This window comes from Podarcis gaigeae (assembly GCF_964106915.1).
Source record: "Podarcis gaigeae genome assembly, chromosome: 9".
Classification (NCBI taxonomy): domain Eukaryota; kingdom Metazoa; phylum Chordata; class Lepidosauria; order Squamata; family Lacertidae; genus Podarcis; species Podarcis gaigeae.
Genome location: NC_139685.1, coordinates 4,689,006 through 4,715,875, shown reverse-complemented (window position 1 = coordinate 4,715,875; position 26,870 = coordinate 4,689,006). Strand labels below are relative to the sequence as shown.

Sequence of the window (26,870 nt, the reverse complement as noted above, 5' to 3'; positions counted from 1 at the left end):
TCCTTATCTCTTTTTTGGCCACGCTCAAAGTTAAATGCACAGGAGACCCAAAGAGCGCACACAAAATTACAGGCGAGGGACCGTCCCCTTTGATCAGTGAGTCTGGCCAAGACTCTGTTCCTGGAAAGAGGAAATCTCACGTCTCTCCGCATCCTGCAGGGACGGTGCGATCCTGCTCTGCTCTGCAGGAGGAAGCCCTTGAGCCGGCGCTTCAATGGCAAAAGCACCCCCGGGTGGCTGAGCCCCCCCCCAGCTCCCCCTCTCCCGAGGCGCCGCTTTGTGGCTGGTCGCCTTACCTTGAGCCCCCTGGCCGGGCTGGCAGGCGGAGGCGGCGGGGTGCAGGGCGCCCACGAGGGCGCCCACGAGCAGAGGGAGCCACATGCCGGGGCCCTTCGCGCGTGGCCGACGCCGTGATGTGGCAGCACCGGCCAGCGGCTCCTCCACGTCGATGGAGCCACACGCGCGCGCTGCTCTCTGGCCAGCCGCGAAGGGACCGAGCGCGCCCGCGTATTATGGGATATACGGCGCGGGGATCGGGTTACAGCGGCTGGTATTCCTGGGTGGAAAAACAGATTTATAGGAGCCTCGGGCTGGGAAGGGGAATAGGGAGGAAGCGGGGGGTGGGGGGCTCCTTTTTCTCCGCCAGGCGCGCACATCCTGCCAGAACTGGCCGCTCCTCCTTCTCCCTGAGCGAGCAAGACCCCAGCAGCACGTTTGCTGCTGCAGCTGCTAGTGCACCGATGCTTCAAAGCCAGCCCCCCGCGTCCCCGACTAGCACGTGGGTCAAGACCCAGGGTCAAGGCATCTTTCGGCCAGCCTCCCCCAACTCTTCGCTTAGCGCTCACGTCGTGGAAAGGTAGAACGCAAGGCGGTAATAGCGCACCTGTTCCAGCCAAGCCAACCTGGAACAAAAGCTCTGTTCCGGCGACCTTGTTTAAGGATACCGGCCCCAAACTAGAGGGCTTCATTGCTATTTAGCAGGGTGGGGGGGGGGCGGAAGGGGTCCTGGAATGTGGAAGGGAACAAAGGTGGCTTTTCCCTCTCCTGGAATATCCTCAAATGGCATGGCTTTATTGGGTGCACATTGGTGCACATTTCTCTCATTCCCATTCTGAGGTTTTTTTTACTAAGTTTTGACACATTCCGTTTCTGCAGCATCCAACTGTTCTGCGTGGATAGGCGGTCCAGGTGACAGACCTCAGGAGCTCTTTAGGGGAAATGGCACAGGCTTGCCCCTTTTTCTCTCTTAAAAGCTCTAGCCTCCAACCAGCCTCTTTCCTTTCTCCACACAAGAAGTCAGTGTCAGTCACAGAGCTGTGGGGGAGCTGCTTTTCTGGGACCAGACGATCTCCATGAGTCACAGGAAGTTAAATATTGCCCCACTCAGCAGTCTTTGCTCATGCCCCTTCCTGGGAAGTAAGAACTGCCAAAAGGGAAACTGGTCAAGTTCTGAATGTGATCTTTTCAGGAAGAGTAACGCCAAACAGAACAGGCTAGAGCAGGCATAGGCAAACTCGGCCCTAGAGATGTTTTGGGACTACAACTCCCATCATCCCTGACCACTGGTCCTGTTAGCTAGGGATGATGGGAGTTGTGTCCCAAACATCTGGAGGGTGAGTTTGCCTATGCCTGGGCTAGAGTCTACCCCCCCCCCAGACAAAGTAGTTACCTGAATGAAGCTTCAGTTTATCAGCATTTGTTTGTTGTAGAAACACACCCTACTTTTACCTTTAATGTTAGGTTTTGTAACATGGCTCCCCACAAGCAGCGCAATACAACAGACACAAACAGTAAAAGTTTTATTTATTTGTGACGGAAGTAGACTAAGATTCAGGTCTCCAAAGTGCTGATATCCTATTAGTGTGAGGTTTAGAATTGTCAAAGTATAGTGCTGACCCCAAGCCCCCTTCCCCATTTTGTCAGTTTATTAAAAAGGTCTCCCACCCCCAGCTACTTTAATATGCAAACCTACAGCAGGTAGGTGTGTCATGGGTGAATGTGGTCCTCTGCTCAAAACAAGTTAGCTCAACTTGTTTAAATGGAAATCAGGGCAGGATAACAAAGGGGCGCATATGTCCAAAAGGAAATTACAGGACGTAGCTCAGGAAAGCTCAGATCTGTGCCTCCCTCGTACTGACACGTCTTCAGAGCTTATAGAACAAAACTCTTCTCCCCTTCCTCTTTCACAGAAACAAAAATGATTAATTCTGTGTTCTTTTCATTACACCAAACATGTAAAAGAATATGTGCCTGGATGTGTTTGAGACAGCGCAAAAGACAACTGGCATTGCAAAGTCATTTGCCCATCAGATATGTAATTTCAGAGGCAGATTTGGCTCAAGGTTGTTCTGAGATATGACTGAAACAAAATGACAACTATAAACTATAACCTCTGAGTTATTCAGAAAATTCAGAAGACTATCAAGGCTGAAATTCAACAGACCAATGGACCTTCGTACTGTTAGGAAAACACATTGACCATCCAACCATGGATCCCGCCAAGAAGAGATTTAAAAACCTTTATTCTCTTACCACAGAGGGGATTCTCAGAGAAGAGCAGACATAAAGTGGAACAAAACATAAATTTCACCACTGTACAATCAATGTACATGAAATTCCATCAGAAATACATCCAAGTAGCATAAGTTTAACTCCCAAATCCTTTATCCTTTGTCGCTGTTTTCAGAGATGGCCTCAACTCCTCACTACCGTGAGCGTAACAACAGAGTTCAGAAGACAACGGACAGCCCTGAGGATGGTGGATGTGAAACCAACACAGGCGCGTTTTAAATGCTTTAGAAGGAAGTCTTTGCTTAAGCTGCTTGCCTGGCTTGTTTTTCCTTGGTGGTTTCCATTCTCTCCAATCACGAATATGAACTTTCCCATTTAGAACTGAAATTAAAGGGTGGGGAGGGAAAGGAGAAACACACAGACCCGAATATTAACAAAGGGTTACAAGAATTAGTGCCAGAATAAGAACCACAAGAAATTTGGGTGAGTAAATTTAAACACGACAAATATGCATGTGAGATTTGCTAGTCTCTGAGGTGCCACAACCCTTAGCTTAGCTGGGGGAGAAGCAAAATGGGCATCATTTGGCTTGGCAAGACCCGTGAATGAGGCCGGCGTATAAAATCTAAATATATATATTTGGATGGAAAAAACTACATTACATCTGCAAGCATATGAATGGTAATATAGAAGAACTCAAATGGGTTACTGGTACTGACAATCTGCTAATAAAAGATCGGGGGAAAGAAAAATAAAAAATAATAATAATTAAAAGCAAATAACTTTCAGCCCGCACATAAGAAAGTATAAGCTATATAAAGGGAATGTTCCAGTGAGCTGGTAATTCTGTTATTCCACATTAAGAGGAAGGAGGCAGGGGGAAATCCTGGAACACTCTGCCTTTCCAATCAGAAAACCGAACTAAACTGGGAGTTGCTATCTCTCAGGATGAGTGACAGACAGGGCCCTCTATCTATCGAGGAATTATTGTAAATAGAATACTCTCCTGCATTATCAGGAAATGTTAATTGCTACTAAAAAGACTTTACTTTTCTAAACACTGTTTTTTTAAAATAAAAGAGAGAGAGAAAGAGAATACAATGCATCCTAAAATATTTTTACTATATATTTTCTAGCTAATTTGTGAGATGCCTTGGAGGGAAAGTAAACAAATACTTAATGAAGTACAGTATTACACACACAAAAAGCAAATTTGATACTACCTACATACTGATGCATCAAATTAGAAAAATATTTTCTGCTAGGCACTGGCACTGAAAAAGCATATTATCTCCACTAAGAACACCCATCCTGTACCCTAAAGACTTATCTTCTCAAGTTGTATCTTGACTAAATTACTGCAGCCTGCCTGGATCTGTTGAGCTAAGTTTCCAAGGTAGATTTACTTCATTCCTGCCATGATCCACAATCCTCTCCCATGAGCTTGTGAAGGTATAATTATCAACAACAAAGTGTTGGTGCTAACCTATAAAGCCCAAAACGGCCTCGGCCCAGTATACCTGAAGAAGCTTCTCCACCCTCATCGTTCTGCCTGGACACTGAGGTCCAGTTCCGAGGGCCTTCTTGCAGTTCCCTCACTGTGAGAAGGGAAGTTACAGGAACCTGGCAGAGGGCCTTCTCGGTGGTGGCACCTGCCCTGTGGAACACCCTCACATCAGATGTCAAGGAAATAAACACCTGACTTTTAGAAGACATCTGAAGGCAGCCCTATTTAGGGACGTTTTTAATGTTTGATGTTTTATCATGTTTTTAATATTCTGTTGAGAGCCGCCCAGAGTTGCTGGGGAAACCCAGCCAGATGGGCAGGGCATAAATAATAAAATTATTATTAAGCCATGGCTGGAGAGGAGCAGATATGATGTGGAACCAAGACCAAGTTTACAGCTTCAGGACTCCTAGGAAGCCTACACTCCTGTTCAGTGGCATATCTAGCCACAAGAGCATCTGGGCCGAGGTGCCCGCAGGGTGGGGCATGCCAGAATCCTAGTGCCCGAGCCCCGTTCCACTCTGACGCCCTCCAGGCCCGCATTGCTTTTTTGAGCAGCGTGGAGCCTACAGGCACCCGAGCCACCGTGTCACTCCCAGAAGAGATGCATGGCTCGGGGGCAGTGAGTGCCACCCCCATGGTGTGGCACCCAGTGCCCCCCGCCCGCCCCAGCTACGCCTCTGCTCTTGTTTGAATCCAGTACTCAACATGATTGTGACAGAGGCGAAGCAGTCATTAGACTAAGATCATTCATCTTCCACATACTTAAACCAACATATAAGAGACTACCAGTCATTGAACAAACCTTGTCCTTACCTTCAAACACTTGATGATTGTTTCTAAGTAAGGTCTGGAGGCCTCCATATTCATTCTTCAGCCTTTTTAAAGTGTCCTTGTCCAAATGTTCTGCAATTTCACTCAGGGGGAGACTCTCTGCAGAAAACAATATATTTATGTAAAGTAATTGCTAACCCTCGGCAATATTTTTAGTTCTGAGCTTCTGAGAACAGCAGGCCACTATTCCTAAGAGTGCTATGGAAAATACCCTTGTCTATGTAAGCAAATGAAACAAATCACACCCTGTGGCCTCCAGTCGGCATGCTTCATTTTGCTGTAAGAGGCACTAAAGGAAGATGCTTTCACCGGCCATGTGTGCACCAGCATATTTAGCTACTACTTTTAAGCAATAAGTTGCTCTTTTAAGAGGTCAGTTGTTCCTCGGATACAAGGTTTGTGCACTCAGAATTGGAGGTTGTACATCCAGGAACTACCGTAAGTTATCATTCTGTATAAGACAAGAGCTCTGACCAACACAGAGCAATGTAGCTACTATTGCCATTTGAAGGAATCTACTTTCTGTAAGGGACGCAGGTGGCGCTGTGGGTTAAAGCCTCAGCGCCTAGGACTTGCCAATCGAAAGGTCGGCGGTTCGAATCCCTGAGGCGGGGTGCGCTCCCGCTGCTCGGTCCCAGCGCCTGCCAACCTAGCAATTCGAAAGCACCTCCGGGTGCAAGTAGATAAATAGGGACCGCTTACCAGCGGGAAGGTAAACGGCGTTTCCGTGTGCAGCTCTGGCTCGCCAGAGCAGCGATGTCACGCTGGCCACGTGACCCGGAAGTGTCTCCGGACAGCACTGGCCCCTGGCCTCTTAAGTGAGATGGGCGCACAACCCCAGAGTCTGGCAAGACTGGCCCGTATGGGCAGGGGTACCTTTACCTTTACCTTTTACTTTCTGTAATTTTCATACGTGCATATTATAATTTTGATGGTTACAGAACTTCCAAATTCATGTGCCTAAGCTGCTACGATGTATATCCACATCAAACAACCCACTTCTTTCTATACAACTGTCTGTGAACCACTGTGCTTATTGTGCAAGTGATGACAGGATGCTGAGCTTTGACCAAAAAAAGGGTATTCAAAACTCCCTGTGCAGTATAATAACACTGTCTGTGGCCTGACCTTGCATGCTGACTACAGAAAGTGGTATATGGAGAAAAGAGATATAGCTGGTGGTGAAGCATCAAATCTATCCCTGTGAATGTATCCTGTCTAAGGTTTCAATGAAAATGCTTCACTTCAAGATGGAATGTGTGTTGCATTGGTAAAGTTGATGTGCACAGCGAGAACGGTTTCAACATGTTGCCCAGTTATATAATGTCAATACAGTGATGGTGGTGAAGAGGTTTTACTATTTTGTCACCTGGAAGTGTTATCCAGCACAACTTTTGAAAGTAATAAAGGGTCTTCTGAGTACCACTTGAACCCTTCAAAGAGTTGCTGTGACCATTTTGCTAAGCATTTCCCAGATAAATTCGCTCTCACCCATGATGACCTGGACACTATGGTGATGATAAAAGTCACAGGTTGATAAGACCAACATTCTATCTAGCAGTGTTCTTGAAGCCCTGCCACCTGTTTGCTGGATCCCTGCCCACCTTGCCTGGTTAAATCAGTAAAATCAAGAGTGGAAGTCTGGACTTTGGTTTTGGGGCTTTAAGATGGTGGTTGTGAAGCCACTCCTTAAAAAAGGCTAAATTCAGATCTTGTGGCATTGGTCACTAACTTGCCATTCTTCAGCAAGGTATTGGTGTGGGTTTTGACTTTGTAACACCATAAACTTTTCATGCTGCTGATTATTTTGATCAGCTTGAAGCCCACGTATGAAAGAGAAATGGGCTTGACTGCTGCGGTGGATGACTTATGTCATAGAATGGATGCAAGGAGAGGGCAAAGAGAAGAAGAGTTAGTTCTTCTAGACCAGTGTTTCCCAACCTTGTGCCTCCAGATGTTTTTGGCCTACAACTCCCATCATCCCTGACCACTGGTCTTGCTAGCTAGGGATGATGGGAGTTGTAGGCCAAAAACATCTGGAGGCACAAGGTTGGGAAACACTGTTCTAGACCCTTTGGAGACTTTCAAGACTATCAGTCATTGTATCCTTCTGGATTGTCTATCATCGTTGGGCTTAGAGGGCTTACAGTGGTTCTGGTCATTTCTGGAAGGGTGCTGCCAGATGGCAATAGTGCTGAGGGAATCTTGCTCTGCCCTGTGACCTTTGGCTTACAAGGCAATGGAGGACTTCCTTGAAATTTGTTCTACAGGGTATTATGTATGCAAGTATTATGAGAAACACGTCAAGAACAAAGAGGTAAAACTAACAAATTGGTTTGCTTTTAATCTACCATTAAACTTACCATGTGACCAATTTGGTATTATAGGAAACCTACGACCATCAATCGAATGCAAGTGAGTTGGAAGAGGCATTAGCAGCCAGCAGCTATTCTGTTTAGCTTATTGCAGTCTCTGGAAGCAGAGCCTGGAGTGCTGTCTCATGGTGTATGTAGGACCAAGAGACATGGATGGTGAAGGAGCTGCTGAAGTGATGGGCCACACCTGTGCCATGTTTGTCTTCCTGCCTAGGAATGTGCAAAGGTACACCTGCAGCAAGTGCAAGTTGGCTGCCTTGCTGGAAGAGAAGGTACAGCAACTTGAGGCCCAACTATCCACATGAGGAATTTCTCACTAGGCCACAGTGGAACAGAGACGTAGGCGGGGTAACCCCTAGGGGAGGAAGAAGATCACTCAATGGGGGAGTCAACCCTCTGGAGGAGCCTGACACACAGAAGCAGAACTGTCAGGAGCCATGCTGTGTCACTGGAGCTGCAAAATTGATTCCATGCCCTTACCTCGGTCACTGATTCTGGGCCAGAGGAGCAAGAACAGCAGTTGCAGACCACCGAAAACAGGTGGCTGTGGAAGGTACGGTGCACAGAACAATTCTTGCCACACCCCAGAGGAGGAAGAGACGTGGGGTTTTGATAAGTGACTCACTACTGAGAGGGACAGAGGCAGCAGTGTGAGGAGTCAACAGGATGTCCTGGGAGGTGTGCTGTCTTCCAGGTGCAAAGATTCACAATGTGACAGAAAAGTTCCCAAGTTTTATAAAGCCTTCTGACTGCAACGCCTTCCTTCTGATTCACGTGGGTACAAGTGCCAGACAAGTGCCAGACAGAGCCTTTGACACATGGCAAGGGACTATGAAACTCTGGGCAGGAAGCTGAAGGGCCTTGGGGCACAGGTGGTTTTTTCATCCTTCCTGTCGAAGATCATGGCCCAGGGAGAGAGAGGAAAATATTGGAAATAAAACCACTGGCTAACGTTAATGTAGACTACATCAACAGAAGAATAGAGTCCTGATCAAGGGAAGCAATGGTACTACTTTCTTCTGCCTTGGTCAGACCACACCACAATTTAAGAAGAATACTGGCAAGCTGGAACCTGTGCATAGGAGGGGAACCAAGAGGATCAAGGGTCTGGAAAGCGAGACTGATGAAGAATGGTTGAGGGAGTTGGGTATATTTAGCCTGGAAAAGAGGAGACTGAGAGGACATGACACTCTGCTTCAAATATCTCAAGGGCTGTCACGTGGAAGATGGAACAAGCTTATTTTCTCCTGCTTTGAAGCCTAGGACCAAACCAATGGATTCAAGTTACAAGAAAAATGGTTCTGAATAACATGCAGAAGAGCTTTCTGACAGTAAGAGCTGCTCAGCTCGGGAAATTGGTCTCCCTTGGGAAATTGTGGACTCTCCTACTCTCCTTCGTTGGAGGTTTTTAAGCAGAGGTTGGATGGTCATCTGTCATGGATACTTTAGTTGAGATTCCTGCATGGCAGGGAGTGGACTAGATGGCCCTCGACGTCCCTTTCAACTCTACAGTTCTCTGATTCTACGAATGTGGTAAAGCAGCAATAGTCAACATAAAAAGGCTTTTGGGTAGAACAGACAGAAACTTAATGAGAAACTCATGTCTCCTAGCTGTCATGAACGTAATAAAGGATGTCGTGGTAAATTTACAACATCTCTTAACAATTTACACAATAAATCTGAAAAGGGAGAATCTACAAGTATTGGTGTACTTGGGAGGTTACGGTCTTCTATAGGAGACAAGGGAACAAGCAAGAGGATCCTCTGGCCAAGGGGCAAAGCTGAGCAGATGGGAAACAGACATAAGGGCAAATGAGAAACACATTTCCATTTGGAACTTATGGTAACATTTGTTTTCAACTGAAATAAATGGGACCTATTGGATTAATTTCTCTATTGATTTCAAAAAGAATGCACCCTCGACTCTGTTGTTTACTCATACTGAATTACAACCCAGTGTTCAGAATGCGAAGGGGGAGCTGCTTACTCAGGAGAGGAAGGGAGACCCAGAGGTGCCATCTTCCTCCTTTTTTGTTAATACTTGATCCGCCAGCCCTCAGGGCTGCTGCTCATGCTACACTTCCCCTTTTGAAGCTGAGGACTGAAGGAAGAGATGTTGCTAAAGAGAGGAGAAACTGAGATCTACTATCCTTTCCCAAGGTACCATCACTGCAGGGAAAGTGGTGATCTCACTGCTGGCAACCATGTTGGTGTTTATAAAGCAAAGAAAGCAGGAGAATACACATCAAACTTCTTGGGGATATCACTTGTAACACTTCTCACTGCTTTCTTGGCATCTGTGTTCTCTAGTTATTGAGGAGAGCAATGGTGCCTCCAAGACAAACTGATGGCCGCTTGTGTGAAGAACAGCAGGGGATCTGGCCAAGTGACAGACTGTGGTTTCTGCAACCAAGCAGTCCTTTTACCCTCTTCTGCTGGAAGCCGAGAGAAACGAATAGTAACACTTTAGTTCAGCACCAACTGCTTTCCTGCTCCAAGGGAGAAACTGAGAGTGGGGAGCCAAGAACTTCAGGGCTGCGGTGCAATAAAATGATCACCTGAGTCCCTCCCTATAACTGTGTCTTTCCCCCAGAAAAGCAAAAGCAGAAGTATAATTCAAACGATGTGATATGAACGATGCTAGAGCCCTGCTGCCCTTAACCAAGCAGGGCTGATCCTGAAGCTGATGGGACACCCCTCCATGGTGATGTTCTTGCTAGAGGATCCAGCCTGCCATGGAAGAAGTGGTACATGCCAGGACTAAAGGCTTCCTTACCTTGGAACAACTAGGTAATTATAGTTAAAGTTGCACCCTAAGTGGGTAATTTATAGTGTGAACAGACCATTGAATCTGAACTGGACTAACAGAAAATTAGGTCAGATGTAAGCGGGGAAGTCAGAGCACAAGGCTTGTCCACACAGAATCAAACCATTTATTTTTTGGTTACATCTCAACCAACTGAGGCAAGGTCTCCAAAAACTTTCTCTCTGCTGTATGCTCACATTTATTCAGTACAAAAACAAAAAGTTGAAAACAGACAAAACAAAGCCTTGGACAGAGTACTATTTACGCTGAGCTTCCCAGGGATGAATCCTAAAATCTGTTTATGATACTTGGGCTAAGTCCTAGAATATAAGAGGAAGAACTGCTTATGAGCATGTGAATAATGCATTTCACACACTGCTAAGAATTACAACTTATCCACCCACATACATTTAAAATCAAGAATCCAGGCTCACCACCAGACATATTACTCAGGCCCGGCGCCCAGCCCCTCTTTGTGGAAATGAAGCACCATCTCCTCTACTAGAATTATACACATTTATCACCTACAAAAATCCACTCTTGGTTTCTCCCCTATCTCCAAGAAATACCCTCTCCCCAAAACATTAACAATTCTACCATTATTTGGGTGCACCCAAGGAGGTCTATGGCCCGAGAGAAGCCTAGAAATCTCCGGTTAATAAAGGGCTGTATCTAAAGAATAATTTCTTTCCAGGCATGCTGTCTGTGTCAAGCCTTTACTGTGCCATTATAACACAATATATTTTTACGACTTGCTGGATGTCAACTTTTTCCATTCCAGAAACTCCATAATATTTGAGTTGTTAGACAACAATGGGTGCCTGCAATTTACAGTTCTGTATGATGATGAATTCAGCATGATAACCCAGAAAGCTTTCTAACATCCTTCAGATGAGGTTTGTGAATTCAAATATAATAGACAATTTCAATTTATATGAAACTTCCATTTTAAAATAATATATTTAGCAAAAATCTCACCTCCTCGATTCCACGTGTTGGACATTTCAAGCAGACTCCCTTTGGTTTCCTTTAACAGTACCTTTGCTACCTTCAAAACCACTTTGTCTACCAAATCCTGGGGGAGAGTAGTACAGTTTCTCACTTGTTCTTTTCCCCTGGGCAGAAATCCAGATATTAGGACTTTCCCCACATCTGTCTTTTGGGATACTTTTGTATCTGCTGCTGGGCAGATGGTGACATCGCTTGCAGCTGGGAGGCTGTCATGTTGATGAAATCCATCTGTTTGATGATCTGGTGCTACCATGAAGTTTGACTGGCGCCGACTGATATACTGTGCTCGCTGTTCATCAAGTACAGCACCTTGCGTTGCTAGATATGTTCTAGACGTCCCAATGAGGCATACCTAAGAGCAGCAGAATTAATGCTAGTTAGACGCAAAACACAAAATTATATGCCCTGAACAAAGAGACCCTCCCACTCAAGCAGCTTGCCTCAATTTTATTGTATTATAGGGCCATAAGGCAACACTCTCCTCCAAACAACAACCAATGTATTATCCTCCCACATTAAATCTGGATCAGACAATGTTCAGCACATCAGATATGAATGCAAAGCAGAGAGCATGATCCTCTTGTTTAAAGTGACTATAGCTTCGGGGATGGGGAAAACTCAGCAGAATCACCAGCCAAACTGGGCTAGGAAGTTGCTTCAGCCTCCACTCCCGCAATCCCAGAATAAGGAACTATGCAATCAGAACTTCACCACTCCTCGGGATACTAGCCCAACCTGTCTTAATATTCGGTCTTTGGCTGTGGAAGACTCAGAGGGGAAAAGGACCACCAAGAGAGAACAGCCTCCCTCCTAACCCTTAAAAGTCTACCATGTAATAACTTGATCGTTTTAAGTTGCATTTCTGATGCGCCTACAGTGTGATGCATTGCTCAGCTGGGTATTAGATGACATGAAAGCCCCATCTGTGATGTCTGCTTTACAATAGTTGATTTGAGCTTACAAGGTTCAAAACAACATACTGTGCTATGGGCTGGCATTTTGAAACCAACTTCATGTGGATGAAGTATAAACCGTTTATAGATAAGCAACACCTATCTCACTAAGAAAACTTGTCTACAGACAGCTGTTTCTGGTGGGATTGGTGCTCCTCATGCATGCAAGTGTTATGCAGGGTCCACATGATTTATTCTTATTAATAATTACTGCATTTATATCCTGCCCTACCTCTCAAAGGAGTCCAGGGCAGCAAACAAGAAGTGATTAAAAACACACAACTTAATAACATATTTTAAATGTCCAATTAGTCTGGATAATTTCAGTGTCCTGTATTTAACTCAAGTCCATTTTGAAACCAGTGAGATTCTATACTCTCAACTGTTCTGTATGAGATAGTTGCTAAAATGTATTGCACTGATAGGTCTGCTACAGCTTTACAATCTAGGTTTATTAAGATGCCGCCAGTTTTAGCTCTTTGACCATGCAGCCTTCCTTAACCAAACACTTTCCTGCCTTACTTTGTTATTTCAAAGGAAATCCAACCCATCAGGATTATTAGACATTTACTGGGAGAATTGCAATTATGGGGGGGGGGGGAGCAAGAGCTTTCCACCACTACTTTCAAGACCACCCATTCAGCCAGGCTACAGCAAGATATTCTTTTAAAACTCAAGGCTATATGAAGCAATTAAAATGGATTAAGAACAACGCATGTGGAAGTTACCCTTTTCGTTGAAGGAATTCTTAGGCAATCTTCTTCCACACGAAAGCCACATACAAATCCCACTTCCATAACAAAATCAAGATACTCTCTATACTGGGTCTTCTTACTTTGCCTTCGGTTGTACTTTCCATAGAAATCAAAGAAGCAGCAAGGCAACAGAAAATAGCGGCAAGAATAGGAAGACCTGCAAAAAGGGAAATGTGCTGAATAATAATAATAATAATAATAATAATTATTATTATTATTATTATTATTATTATTATTATTTATTATTTGTACCCCGCCCATCTGGCTGGGTTTCCCCAGCCACTCTAGACGGCTTCCATAGAAACAAAAAATACACTAAAATATCACAGATTAAAAACTTCCTTGAACAGGGCTGCCTTAAGGTGTCTTCTGAATGTCAGGTAGTTATTTATCGCTTTGACATCTGATGGGAGGGCGTTCCACAGGGCAGGCGCCACTACCGAGAAGGCCCTCTGCCTGGTTCCCTGTAGCTTTGCTTCTCGCAATGAGGGAACCGCCAGAAGGCCCTCGGCCCTGGACCTCAGCGTCGGGGCAGAATGATGGGGGTGGAGACGCTCCTTCAGGTATACTGGGCCAAGGCCGTTTAGGGCTTTAAAGGTCAACACCAGCACTTTGAATTGTGCTCGGAAACGTACTGGGAGCCAATGTAGGTCTTTCAAGACTGGTGTTATGTGGTCTATTGAAAATACATCTGCAAATACTTATGCAAAATCTACAAGCTGTTGTCACAGTTTAGGGTTTATGAAGATCAGACTGATCTCCTCTTTCCCCTTTCACTCTGCCATGCAGTCTAAGGTCAGAGCAGGCTTCCTCAACCTTGGCCCTCCAGATGTTTTAGACTACAATTCCCATCATCCCTGGCCACTGGTCCTGCTAGCTAGGGATCATGTGAGTTGTAGGCCAAAAACATCTGGAGGGCTGAGGTTGAGGAAGCCTGGGTCAGAGCATTTTCCTGGCAAGCTGGACTATAGAAGAGCCAAGGCTGCCTTGACTTCCTGGAATTTGGCTTCCAGCTAAAAGGACACCAGATTCCCGAAAGCTTTTTATTCTATTCCATCTCAAGCTCCAATTTCCCTTGCAGTTGTAGACTGCTAATGGAATCGTTTAAATATTCTTTTCTTGACTCATTTTCTATAATAATCAGTAAGATATAGATATTCTTTTAAGTAGAATGTTGTATTCTTTCGTGGCCCGCAGCCAATACAGAAATAAAACTGAATTGAGCTGATGTACCTCATCTAAATGGACTGCTGCCCCCTGGTGACTGTTCACACTACTATCCGTCACCAAAAATTCTGCTCCCCATCACCACCAACCTCTACCTATTATTCTTCCGTTTTCAGATGGTTTTAGCTCATCTAAATATTGCATTTTACACTGGTTTAACCTGCCCTGGGAAGTTACGGTGAAGAGGAAGTAAGAATTTAAATAACAATAGTTTTAAAATTTTATATCCTCTTTTTTTCTCTGGCAGGGACTCAAGGCAGCTTACAGATAAAACAGAAATAGCTAAAAACGTCATTTAAAACAATTAAACATTAATAGAACACACAGAGATCATTACCACAAACAAGCCACCCACTAGCAGTTCCACATCAATCCCTTAGCAACTGCTTCAGTTTGCTTCTCTGCCCTTCCAAGGCTGTCCATCTCCCACCAATAGCCACATTCTCGTGGCGTTTGGTGTACAGCAAATGTGGAGGAACCTTTCAGGCATTCAGAGCCCTTGAAGCAAACTCTTTTCTCTGCTCTTTTCTCTGGATTATGTTCTAAAGCAGGCTTCCTCAACCTAGGCCCGCCAGATGTTTTTGGCCTACAACTCCCATGATCCCTAGCTAGCAGGACCAGTGGTCAGGGATGATGGGAATTGTAGTCTCAAAACATCTGGAGGGCCAAGGTTGAGGAAGCCTGTTCTAAAGAAACCCAACTTTCCTAGGCTTCAGAGGAGTTTCTTTCACCCAAAGTTCATTTCTGCAACTTTTGCGTTTACTGAAGCTTTCGTTGCCATTTTCACTGGCGTCATTACTTCAGCTCAGATCCTCTCCCCAAAAACTGTATTTTGTGGTGTGTGTTGTTGACATACTGTGGTACCTCGGGTTAAGTACTTAATTCGTTCCGGAGGTCCGTTCTTAACCTGAAACTGTTCTTAACCTGAAGCACTTTAGCTAATGGGGCCTCCTGCTGCCGCCGCGCTGCTGGAGCACGATTTCTGTTCTCATCCTGAGGCAAAGTTCTTAACCCAAGGTAACATTTCTGGGTTAGCGGAGTCTGTAAACAGAAGCATATGTAACCCGAGGTACCGCTGTAGTTGATTTTTATACTATCCTTATTCTGCTTTTATTTGTTCCATGTACCATGGCAGAAAGGCGATTAGTAGATATATCATTCCATACTGGTTCTTCATCCTAAGATAAGAGCGTCCACTTTGTTTTTAAAAGCACTGAGGTTTGGTACCTGGCTGCAATTACGGGTATCCATGGTGTCAGCTCATCAGAATGATTTCCAATCAGCCAGTCAACATCCGGATACAGATTGTCTGGACTAACTGTATTTTCCTAAAAGGAAACAAAACAGTGTCTTTTACACAGTATGTCACATAAAGTAAACAAAACTGGTAGTAGTGTTTTACTACTGAAATCCATTATCATTCACATCAGATTTACAGTTTGATTACATTTCCAAAATAGCTTGAGTTAGTGATGTTGTGCATTTTGAGAATGGTTCACAATTTGATTTACTCATCTCTCTGGGCTTCCCATGGGCTTCTCAGAGGCCATGGTGAGAACACAATACTGGATGGGGTGGGGGCCTCTTTTCTGACCCAGGAGATCTCCTTGCAGTCTTATGTTTCTTATATGTTTCAAAGCCTACATTTATACTACTCTTATTTTCACATTTTAAAAAACCAATTCAAATGTATTTAAGCTTATTCTTTTAAAACAAGAGGGAAGTTGAAAACGGAAGGTTATTTTACCTTCTGAGAAATTCTAACAGAAGTTTTGGTAGTAAACCTTTAAGACTCAAAATCTCTTTTGAGAACTCTAGGTTGTAGCCCATAGGGCTTTTCATATCATCCACTCCTACTAAATAGAAAATCTGGATTTCTTCCTGATCACTTCGGCAAAGGGTCTTCACTTCAGTGCCACCTCACACCTGAGGCAAAAAGATTGTTTAATACACCCCCTTTCTCTGTATCCATTGCAGTTTATACTATGAGCAAGATGCTTTTATGCAATGGGTCATAGCAAATTCCAAAGGCTATTAAAAATAAAATAAAATGCAACCTTTCCCCTAAACCACCTTAATATGTTATGTATTCTCTCATAATGTATAGGTCAATTACTGTGGTATTCTCTCTCACATTGATGGGGAAGGTTGAGACAGGTTGAGACAGACAGAGAGAGAGAGAGAAGGAATCAACAATCCAAATTAAAGTGACTGCCGGATTAATTTGTTTTTTTACTTCTTCATTGTACAAAGTTTCTACCTCACTCTTCTTTAAAAAGAAACTAGGACAGCTTACAACATAAAACAATGCAACAACAAAAGTTTAGTTACAAAATGTTTTCTCTGCACAATCTTGTGCACAAATACAGACTTACAAAATGGGCTAGGCTACATTTTGATATGCTTTACATAAAGCTGTGGGTCTTTTGCCCTTCTGCTGCAATCCTATATCCATTTTCCTGGAATAAACCTCACTGAACTCAATGAAACTTACTTCCTAGTAATCATGCACAGGACTAAACTGGAAGTGAGCTTGTTTGCAAAAGGCAGTTCTGAGTAAGATGCAGTTTATAAAGATGCAATCCAGAAAGGCCATGTTTCAACAATACCTCCAAGTGTGTCTGTGGGCCGTACATGTCCCATATTTTTCTTCTTCTGACATCAATTCCTTTGCCTGGATGCTGAAAGAGTCCATGTATGAATTATCAGTTAAACGGTACTTTACTTTCTAGATACTCTGTCCAAAAACGATACAAACAGTGAACAGAATACCACCAAACATCCTGAAATCAGCATAAATTCTACTAGTATTTGTTCAATTTATATCCCATGCTTCCTCCTAAAGGAGTCCAGGGCAGCACATGGCAGCACATTACAAATTGTACTGAAAATAGGGGACTCTCACAGGACTGATGCCTGATTGTAAAGCCATATTTTTACCTTACCCCTCATCTCAATGTATTGCCTGATTCTACTTCATCAGCGCTAAGACAAGTTTTTATACAGTGTTTATGTGAGTCCTACAACAAAATGTTGTAGTTCATTGTCTCCTGTTAACAGGAATGCCCCTATTAGAGCCCCTTCGAGAATACTATGCACTGTTAGAGGCTGAAGCAGTGATTATACGTATCTGGGAGCTAGTTTTCTGCCAAAAGGTTTCCAAAAGCTTAAAATAAATCATAACACAAAAATAGATACATACATTTAAAAATAAACAGATCCACGTCCCCTTAGCCAGCAGCCAAAGGCCCATTTAGAGGCTGCAAGCCTTCAATCCCAAATAGAATATCATTTGAGCCACAACCATCAGCCAGGCAGGGAGCAGCTGCAGAGAACCTGCTTTTCCCCACCTTACCAGGAAAACCGTTCTCTCCAACTGCCCATTGTCCTGAGATTGCAGAAGTGAGAGAAAATATACTCTGGGCAGGCAGGCATAGGACTAAGGGACATAGAAACCCAGTAGTAATTCAGCTTATATAGCAGAATGCATGAGTAACAGCAGACACCTTCTGTTTCAACCTTTAAATGCCTGATGAAAACTTGTCTATGCTGCTGGGTTGTTGCAGACATTGAAGCAAAATCTTTCTATAATACCAGTTACAGATAGGTAGCCGTGTTGGTCTGCCATAGTCAAAACAAAACAAAAAAATTCCTTCCAGTAGCACCTTAAAGACCAACTAAGTTAGTTCTTAGTATGAGCTTGGTATCTGAAGAAGTGTGCATGCACACGAAAGCTCATACCAAGAACTAACTTAGTTGGTCTTTAAGGTGCTACTGGAAGGAATTTTTTTTATTTTGTTCTTTCTATAATAGTTAGTTGATAGCCTTGAGTTTTAAATTTTTGTGTGCTTTTATTGTATTATAAAAAATATTGAAGTTATTCACAATAATGAGGTAGCAGTATATAGCTGTTTTATAAAGAAATAAAATAAGCTGACAACTTCAAATTATTTACCCCCTCGTTGTTTAAAATGTGAACCAGGAGACCATTTCCGCAGCCAAGATCCACAAAAGACTGTTTCCTGGACAATCCTCTCTCAGCTCTCTCATCTTCCCAAAGGATCTAAGAAAAAGACAAAACCCATTTTTTAAAAACAAACCACTGGTGGCAAAACCAGCATTAATGAAAACTATAAATAGGTTTGTTAGTTTACAGAAATCAAGATGATTTTCTGATGGTGTTTGCAACAGGGATACGTGGCTACATTCTATTTTGACAAGAAGGATAAAGAAATGTCCATCTACATTCTTTAAGAAATGGAAGTTAATCAGAGACTCCATTAACCCCCGCATAAGTGGGGAGTGGCCTGTACTAAGAAAAGCTCTTAAAGGAAAAGTACACAACTCAGTGCGCAAAAAAGAAAAAAATGCATAGACACACAAGAAGACAAATGTTTAGCTCTTACTGCTTTGTCTTCTTGTGTGTAAATGCATTTTCTTCTTTTTGTGCACTTAGTTTTGTACTTTTCCTTTTCATAGATGTAACATACACATGGTAAATCAAATATTTTAAAACCCAAAGCCATCATCTCTCATTATCAGTCATCCCTTAGAAATGCATTTCCAAGCTGAGACCATTATTCTGTCTCTATTTCAGACTTTTATATCAACTGTGCATTTTAAAGTCAAATTCACATTTCCATTTGTTAAAATTCCATCCTGTCTTTTACAAGCACTATGTGAAATCTGTTTCTTTAAAAAAAGATAAATTTCCATTTTTAGAGATATTTTGTACCACCACGCACCAGCAGGTATGACGCTATAGCAACATCTTCATATACAAATTTTTCTGGATCTGTTACTTCAGGCCATACCTGCAGGTAAACAAGCAAAAATGACAATTCATTTAACTGTGAATATTCAGAATTGTACACACACATACAAAAAAACCACACATATCTACACATAGTAGATAGTAGTATCCCTCTCTGTTGATCACTTGTAGCCAGGAAAGATTGTCTTCCATGAATATGGTCTTAATGGTGTGTCCCTAAGTGATTGTGAGGCCAATTCTGGATCCACAGATCCTTCCACAGTGGGGACATAGGTTTCTGGGCAGGGAATATACACACATACACAGCCCACAGAAAACTCACCAGAATGGTGGGCCTTTCTAGAAAGTGCCCCATTTTTTTAGATTCCACTGTAGGCCTACAGAGCCAGTTGTACGAATAAGAAGACTGGAATTGAGCAATGGCAGTTTGCCTCTTTGGCAAGGTTGGAGCATTTTGAGGGAGGGATGTTTTGGAGGCAAGCTGTCTTGAAAATCCCTAAAGGCAAGGCTTTTTGCTCATCACTGTGCCATATTACAAATACTAACATTCCCCACCACACAAATATCTAGATATGGAGTGAAAGATTCCAATGAAGTTTCTTTAGCATGGATTCAGATTTGAAATACAAACACTGTCACATACATTTTAATAAAAAAAATTGAATAGCAGAAAGTTTATCTGGTCATTCTGCTCTTTACCTTTACAATGTCTTTGTACTTTTCCTTTAGATCTTGATAAATTTTGCTGTATCTAGCAACAGAAATGAGAGAGAGAGTGTTCTTAAATTCACGTTTTGTGGTCTCTGTGGACCATTTAGCAAGTTTTGGCAGCAGTTCACTTCCAAGCCATGTTGTTTTAGGGCACAGAATTCCATCTGAAATGTAGTTTTCTGGAGGTGATGTAAACATTGAAATAGACCTTCAACATTAAAAAAAGAAAAACAGAAATCAGAGCTGCTCAGTAATAAAATGCTTGAAATCATCTGTGGCTCAGAGTGTGTCTGACTATGAATTTATCAGGTATCAAAAATGGTAAGCTACCTCTGAGGAATGGCTCTTGCATGTTTATGGTATGGATGCATGAATTTAATTCTGTCAGCTAAACCTTTCTTTCCAGGAAATGGGGAAAGAAATAAGATGACGGATAAAATAGGTTTTGAGATGACTTGAGGGCCTAGCACACTACCTAATTAGCCTTATCTTACTCAATTTTGCATGTGTCCATTCCTATCAGAAGACAAGGTAGAAAAATGACAGACAAGCCAAGCTGGACTTATGCCACCTATTTTTCTTAGTTTATATACAAATATATATACCCTGCTCTCGCACTGCAGACACAATGCTTTTAGAAACACCCACAAAATCCATTAAACAAATCAATACAATCATAAAACCTTGAAGATCAAAGGCAAGAAAAGTAGATAAACCTCAAAACCTACAGAGGACTGGTCTCTTAAAAACTACTCAGTCTGACAAGGCCAAAACACCTGCTGGAAAAATGTTTGGCCAAAAGTCTGGAAGAAGGGAGGTCAACCAAATTTCTTGGAAAAGGGAATTCCAGTTTGGGAATAGCCATAGAGAATACGATCTCTGGCATCCCAAAAGCAATCATGCCTCCACTTTCCTGGGAATGTGAAGAACAGCCTCCCCTTTAGACCCTGAAGGGTCAGGCTCGGAAAGAAATGGTCCTTTAGGTATAATGGGCCCAAACCATTTAGGGATTTAAAAGGTGGCCAGAGGTTATGTTTCCATGGGCTTCCCTGTGCGAAACACATTGCAGCAAAACCAATCTGGCCATAACAAATGTCTATGTCATCATGGCTCGGTCCAACCTTCTTAATTTCTATTAAATGCAATTTTAAGTTTTAGGCTGGCTATTTTTAAAAGAGAGAAGCTTGGCATAACTGAACCACATTAATGGAAAAAAATTCAATAAACTTTGAAGAAATATTTTTTCCCAAGTTAGCTGTCTGGGTAAGAGATTCAGAGGTCTATGAGGAAAACAATGGGGGGGGGAGAGGGTATGTCACCTTGCCCCCCAGTGATAAAACTGATAAATTAGGACGATAAAGAATTTTGTTTTAGTGAAATCCTTTTTAAGACAATGGTTTACACTCTCAAAGAATGTGTTGCAGGAAGAGTTTTAGGTAATACAATCAATAGCATTATAGAATGATACAGGCGTCCAACTTAAGTGCAATTGATTGCGCATGACCATGTAGACGTTTGGGGTCTGGAAATAGATTCAAACCAGGAAATGGCAAGAGAGAGCTGGAGCGTTCTTCTGGCTCCCAGGGAGCCCAAAGAGGACTTCAGGGATGGTAGAAGCTCCAGACACTGGAGGCAGACTGGGGCTTCGTTTAGGTCTAGCAGCTGCCGCAGGTGGTAGCGCAGCAGCTGCCGCCACTTTCCATATGTCCTCCAGCCAGCAGAACTTCAACTCTAGTTGAAAGAAAAGTAGATTGCTGCAACTTACACATGGCTTACTTATGCGATTGCAGCTTTGAATGAGTGGCAGAAAAATTAATAAATGGAGAGTAGGGAAGAGTGTCAGAAGCAATGTTGGAAATTCCCCAGGTGCCAGGCACATTTTGCAACTGCCGAGGGTCCAATTGTGACCATGTGGAGATCTCTGGATGCCAGACTGTCAAGGATGTCTCCTCCTGGCTGACCCCTCCAGCTTTCTTAAGTAGGTAAGAGGAGCTTATTTATTGCATTTATCTCCCACCTTTTTCTCCAAGGAGTACACAGTTCACCCTGCTCAGTTAATCCCTACGACAACCCTGTGAGGTAGGCGCTGTGCCTGGCCCAAGGTCACCCTATGAGCTTTATGACTGAGTGGGGATTTGAACCCCAATCTCCCTGATCCTAGTCTGACACTCTAACCACTACACCACGCTGGCTTCCTAGAGGACTTCTGCTATGAGGCATCTCTATAAATTAAGCAGGCAAACCACTTTGAGATTATTTTCTTTAAAATATAAAGTGATGTAGAAATGAAAATAATAACTATAAATTTCATTTTTAAAAAAAATTCGTTCCATTATGGCGACCATAACTTAGGTTTAAGGTACCATTTGGTGATTAGCTGACATATCTGAGTTTCTATCACGGGTCAGAATGGGCCGTCTTGAGATCTCAAAAGGCCTCATTAGATCTTGCATGACCTCCCCAGAGCTGGGTTTACCAGAGACAGATTACTTAAAAAGCTTTTCCTGTGCCAGATTTTCCTGCCCAAAAAGGGCTTTTAAGCCCACCACCTTGCTTACTGGATCTCATGGGAGGCTCCCACAGCCTTCCAGACCACATTTCCAGATCCTAGTAATGTAGGAAGTAATGCAGGGGTGGTTCCAGGGGTCTTCTGAACTTTGCAAAGTTTTGCCTTTGCAGGCAAACCCTTGGAATGTAACTCCTATGATGTAAGTTGTGGGCTTACTCTATTACTATTTTGCATACTAGCATTTAAGGGTGTTTATTTGCCACAAATAATATGCTGTGCTCTGCCCTTAATACCATGACAGCAGGAGACACTTTTGGAATAAATAAATTTTATTGTAGCACCGTGCAGAAGTTTGGAGCACTCTTTCTCTAGGATTGGGCGTATTCGTGACTCTGCTTGCCTTAATTTGGACATCCATACTTTTGAGGCTGCAGTCCTATGTGTACAACTGGGAAACACTCCGTATATCAGGTTACCGTAAGTCTGAGTAAACATACAGAGATAGGACTGCTTTTTAAATTTCATATATAGGCTAAATAGTAAAAATTATATACAGGTGGCAATTCTTTTCTGTGCTCTTAAGTGATGCGTGACTGCTGACACATACAGTGTTTTCAGCCCCAGAAGAGGATAGAAGAGTTACATACACTCGGCCGACACATACAATGACCTGCCTGTATGCCACCTCAGTTATAAATGCTTTTTATGCTACCAAAGTAGTGAAATAGGTTTAGGTGTGTCAGGAAGCAGTCAACTGCTTATATTTCAATGTGTAAGTTGGGTGTGCATGATTTTTATTTAATGGTTTCATAAATTTCCAAAAATGTTATACTCTAGCCACCACACACACCGTAATAATTCCACATGACAAATACATTCCAAAGAGTAAAATATCTTCTCGGCACCCACCATTCATTGTCTTGTGTATGCAGAAGTCGAACTTGATAAATATTGCTCTTATTGATCTTGTATTTCCCATCATGGGTTTGTACCAATGGCAAAAAAGTTACGGTCCCATTAAATGTATCTGTAAATATTTCACAACAGTAGGTTTTATTTACCTTTGGGAAACATAGTAGTGTTTAAGACTTACGTAGTATACATCATATTACTACAACCTTTACAATAACATTGTAAGCAGGCCAGCATTATTATCAACACCCTATTGTGGATGGCTGTGGAGGCTCTTGCCCTTTGATGCTCAAACCCTTTCAAGGCCCAATGCTCAATTCCCCACCTGCGTTGAACACAGAAATACACAGTGCTGCTAGTTAGCGGAGCCACACTGACACAGGAAAGCCATTGCCTATACAGTGGCACCTCTGGTTACATACTTAATTCATTCCGGAGGTCTGTTCTTAACCTGAAACTGTTCTTAACCTGAAGGACCACTTTAGTTAATGGGGCCTCCCACTGCCGCCGCCATGCAATTTCTATTCTTGTCCTGAAGCAAAGTTCTTAACTCGAGGTACTATTTCTGGGTTAGCGGAGTCTGTAACCTGAAGCGTATGTAACCTGAAGTACCACTGTAGTAATAAGGTGTCTCTGCCCACCAAGATCAAGCACAGAGCTGATTTTTGAATTTACTGACTTCCTCTCTCTGTGTGTTTGATATATATATCCAATGCTTTTCATTTTTGATGTTCTGAATGTTTTCTCTTTGCTTTGGGCCACTTTGGACAAAGCTAGGGCTCACCCACACTTCTGCTTGCCACATTGCTTCCACCCGCCTCAAGGAACCCACTTTTTACCGCTCAATCAGTGCAAACGTCAACTGGATTTTCCACGGATGGACAACTGCTCCCAATTCTGCAGCAAAGAGCAGAGTTTTCCTGGGGGAAGTGGTGGGGCAAACGGGAAACTGCTCAGACCTGGGCTTTCAAGGCCAAGTGGAACTGTGGACAAGCCCTTAGCGTTCTCCGCTTGCCTCGCAGAATAGTTTTGCCTTCCATGGCGGAAATCCTGACGGCCTTCTGTTGTCACTCAGCGCTAAATTTCGCGGCGGGGCATACAAGCAAAGCCCCTCAACCCGCCTGCCCGCCCAAGGTCCGAGCTCGCTCTGGGGAGCCGCAGCCGGCGCGAGGCTGGGCCGAAGCGGCCGCCCCGATCTCTCCTCCTCCTCCTCCCGCCCCGAAGTCACCTTTGACGACCACCTCCCTGGCGGGCGCGGGAGGGCAGGTCTTGGGCACGAGCGTCCGGAGCACCACCTCCAGCTCCTCCTCGGCGGGGCCGGCCAGGCCCAGGGCTTCGAAGTCCTCGCGGCAGCAGCGGCAGAAGGCCTGGCACGCGGCCTCCAGCGCCGGCCTCCCCGGGCTCCCCTCCCCGCCTGCCCCGGGCCGAGCGGCCCGCCAAGCCCCGTCCTGCCGGGCGCCGCACAGCCGCTTGTTGGCCACCTGGGGCTTCTCCAGCCACACGCCCACCGCCGCCCAGAAGCCCCCCGGGAGCAGCGCCGAGTCCCGCAGGGAGGCCTCCGCCAGCAGCTCCATGGCGGCCGGCGCGGGCTGACGACGTCACATCCGGGCAAGGAGCTGTCCCCGCCCCGCTCTTCCGCTCCATCCCACCCAGCGAGCTATGAAAAAGGTCAAGAGCGGCGCGCTTTCCTTGCTCGTGGGGATATTCCGGGAGGAGTCGCTTGCAAGAACAACAACGAGAGATAAGAAACCTCTTCCCCTTTGGCACCATTTGGAGGAAGTCATAGCAACACAGCATGATGCGGGAGTTGGGAGGGACCTCCAGAGGTCATCTAGCCCAACCCCCGGGCAATGCAGGACTCTGAACCAAAGCATCCACGGCAGGTGGCCATGCAACAACCAGGGGGCAAGGCAGGATTTCCATGTAACTTTCACGGCGGCTGCAAAGCTCTCACCGCGGAAGAAAAGGCAGCCGCAGGTGCGGAAGTCCCGCGCGATTCTCCGCGCCGTAAACCGCCCTGGGATCTTGGGGTGAGAGGGGGCGTCTCGTAAGTTCAAACATGACTTGAGACCCATCAGAGGCGATGAAGAGCCCGGGCGCGCTGCAGGAAGCCCGTTCCGTCCGGGGCTGGCTTGGATGCGCGCCCCGGGGCCTCGTCGCCCTGCCTCGGGGCTCCGCGGGAGGCGGCGCTGGCGCTTCTGCGCGCGTCCCATGAGAGGGTGGCGCGTGTTTCTCTGCGCGCGCGCGCGCTCGGGGCGGGGCGCGGAGTGAAGTCTGTCGCCGTCGGGGAAGGTGCGCAGCGCGGCGACCGTGGAGAGACGGTGGGTGCGGGTGCGTCAAGCCCCGGGGGAGTCGGCAGGGGCTTCCCCCACCTCTTTCCCCAAACGGCTGTTTGGCGGCGCGTCCCGCCTTCTCTCTCTTCCCCCCCCCCCCCAAAGCCTCTCGCTCACTTGCGCGACTTGCCGCAAGATCCCCTCGGGGAACCTTTGCCGCGCGTGGGAAGGCGGAGGGGCGCAAACGCGTCGCTGGGGAAGGAGCCCCGACTGGCTGCTCCGCGGGGGCTGGGGGGCCGCCCTGCGCGCCTTGGCCGGGGAAGCGCCCTTGCCCGGAGTGGGAGCTGCTTGCCCAACGAACCTGTCCGATTGCGCAGTCCGTGCAAGTTGGACTCGGGCGCTGCCTTGCATAACTAGCGATTATCTGCTTATGAAAGCAATGGCGTGAGAGGCAGTGGACGTGTCAACAGGCCCACAAACCAGCTGCTCCTTCGTGCATCTAAGCACCCCTTGTCAGTGGCGTAGCGTGGGGGGTGCAGGGGGGGCCGGCCGCACCGGGCGCAACATCTGGGGGTTAGGGTTAGGGGGCGCAAATCCACGGGTTAGGGGGTGCAAATTACTTGCCTTGCCCCGGGTGCTGACAACCCACGCTACGCCACTGCCCCTTGTAGCTTTCTTTGTGCAGGGTCGAAGTTTATTTACATTGACCAAAGGCAGTTCCCCTATCCAGTCAGAGAGAGAAAAGGGAAAGTTTTTAGCAGCAGCAACCTCTTTTTTAAAGATAAAGGGACCCCTGACCATTAGGTCCAGTCGTGACCGACTCTGGGGTTGCGGCGCTCATCTTGCTTTATTGGCCGAGGGAGCCGGCGTACAGCTTCCGGGTCATGTGGCCAGCAGGACTAAGCCGCTTCTGGCGAACCAGAGCAGCGCACAGAAACGCCATTTACCTTCCTGCTGGAGTGGTACCTATTTATCTACTTGCACTTTGACGTGCTTTTGAACTGCTAGGTTGGCAGGAGCAGGGACCGAGCAACGGGAGCTCACCCCATTTGAACTGCTGATGGGCAAGTCCTAGGCTCTGTGGTTTAACCCACAGCACCAGGAGCTGTTAATGTACACTGAGAGGATGGTCTACACTGGCTCTGTTATCCTTCACAAGTAACTTTTGAAGGATTTCTTCTTTTTTGAACAGGCATTTGTTTTGAATGATTTTTGGGTTTGCTTACAGAACATTGCATGTTAAGATGGCATCTGTCAGTGATCGGGAAAAGGTCAGCTCTTGGAACACTTTGGTGCTCGCAGACCTACCCAGTGGACCGCTGGATGCCTACCGGAAGAAAGCATCCTTCAACTGGAAAGAGATGGCACTCTTCGTAGAGGAAGAAGATCTCCTCCGTTTTAAAGTAAGGCTTAGAATAATATTTCTTTAAAAACGATGTTGCAAATTAAACACAATCTGCCATAACCCCCCTTAAAGTATCCAATATGTACCATTAAATTCTGGTTTCTGTGAGGCCTGTCTGGCCAGGGGATTCACATGGCCAGGGACCTTTTCTTAGGTCAAGAGAGCCATGATCCTTGATAAACAGGGATTTGAGGTGTTTTTGTTTTTGTCAGTGTAAATGGCCGTCCAGTAAGTTACTTTACATTTTGATAGGACTGTGCATGATGTTCATGCTTAAAGGGTTTTCCATCTAGGACTGGGTAAAAAC

At 45.0% G+C, this 26,870-nt stretch overlaps 3 protein-coding genes across 8 annotated transcripts in view; 1 reads left to right on the top strand and 2 right to left on the bottom strand.

Moving 5' to 3' along the window:
• Nucleotides 1-509, bottom strand: part of CPZ (carboxypeptidase Z) — a 34,025-nt gene extending 33,516 nt beyond the window's left edge. The window contains exon 1 of the mRNA XM_083698287.1: nucleotides 297-509. Within this exon, the coding sequence (XP_083554413.1) occupies nucleotides 297-381 (85 nt within the window). The 5' untranslated portion in view covers nucleotides 382-509. The remainder of the gene's footprint in view (nucleotides 1-296) is intronic.
• Nucleotides 510-2,505: 1,996 nt separating this feature from the next.
• TRMT44 (tRNA methyltransferase 44 homolog) lies at nucleotides 2,506-24,682 on the bottom strand (the record flags this gene model as incomplete). Of its 2 annotated transcripts, XM_083698270.1 has the most annotated exons (11): nucleotides 2,506-2,892; nucleotides 4,835-4,951; nucleotides 11,012-11,396; nucleotides 12,726-12,909; nucleotides 15,207-15,307; nucleotides 16,589-16,660; nucleotides 17,935-18,042; nucleotides 18,725-18,793; nucleotides 19,453-19,672; nucleotides 22,883-23,000; nucleotides 24,114-24,459. In XM_083698270.1, the coding sequence occupies 11 exons, from the start codon at nucleotides 24,457-24,459 to the stop codon at nucleotides 2,648-2,650; spliced, it is 1,965 nt and encodes a 654-aa protein (XP_083554396.1). In that variant the 3' UTR covers nucleotides 2,506-2,647. The 2 variants fall into 2 exon arrangements, with proteins under 2 accessions (XP_083554396.1, XP_083554395.1); XM_083698269.1 differs by lacking the exon at nucleotides 22,883-23,000 and having other exon boundaries at nucleotides 24,114-24,682.
• ACOX3 (acyl-CoA oxidase 3, pristanoyl) overlaps nucleotides 24,573-26,870 on the top strand; it is a 30,870-nt gene continuing 28,572 nt past the window's right edge. Inside the window, exons 1-2 of one of the 5 annotated variants that reach the window (XM_083698256.1) lie at nucleotides 24,573-24,932; nucleotides 26,387-26,561. In XM_083698256.1, coding sequence (XP_083554382.1) covers nucleotides 24,736-24,932; nucleotides 26,387-26,561 — 372 coding nt within the window. In that variant the 5' untranslated portion in view covers nucleotides 24,573-24,735. Of the gene's footprint in view, nucleotides 25,217-26,386; nucleotides 26,562-26,870 lie in introns of all 5 variants that reach the window. The other 4 variants (XM_083698258.1, XM_083698259.1, XM_083698257.1 and 1 more) reach the window with 4 other exon arrangements.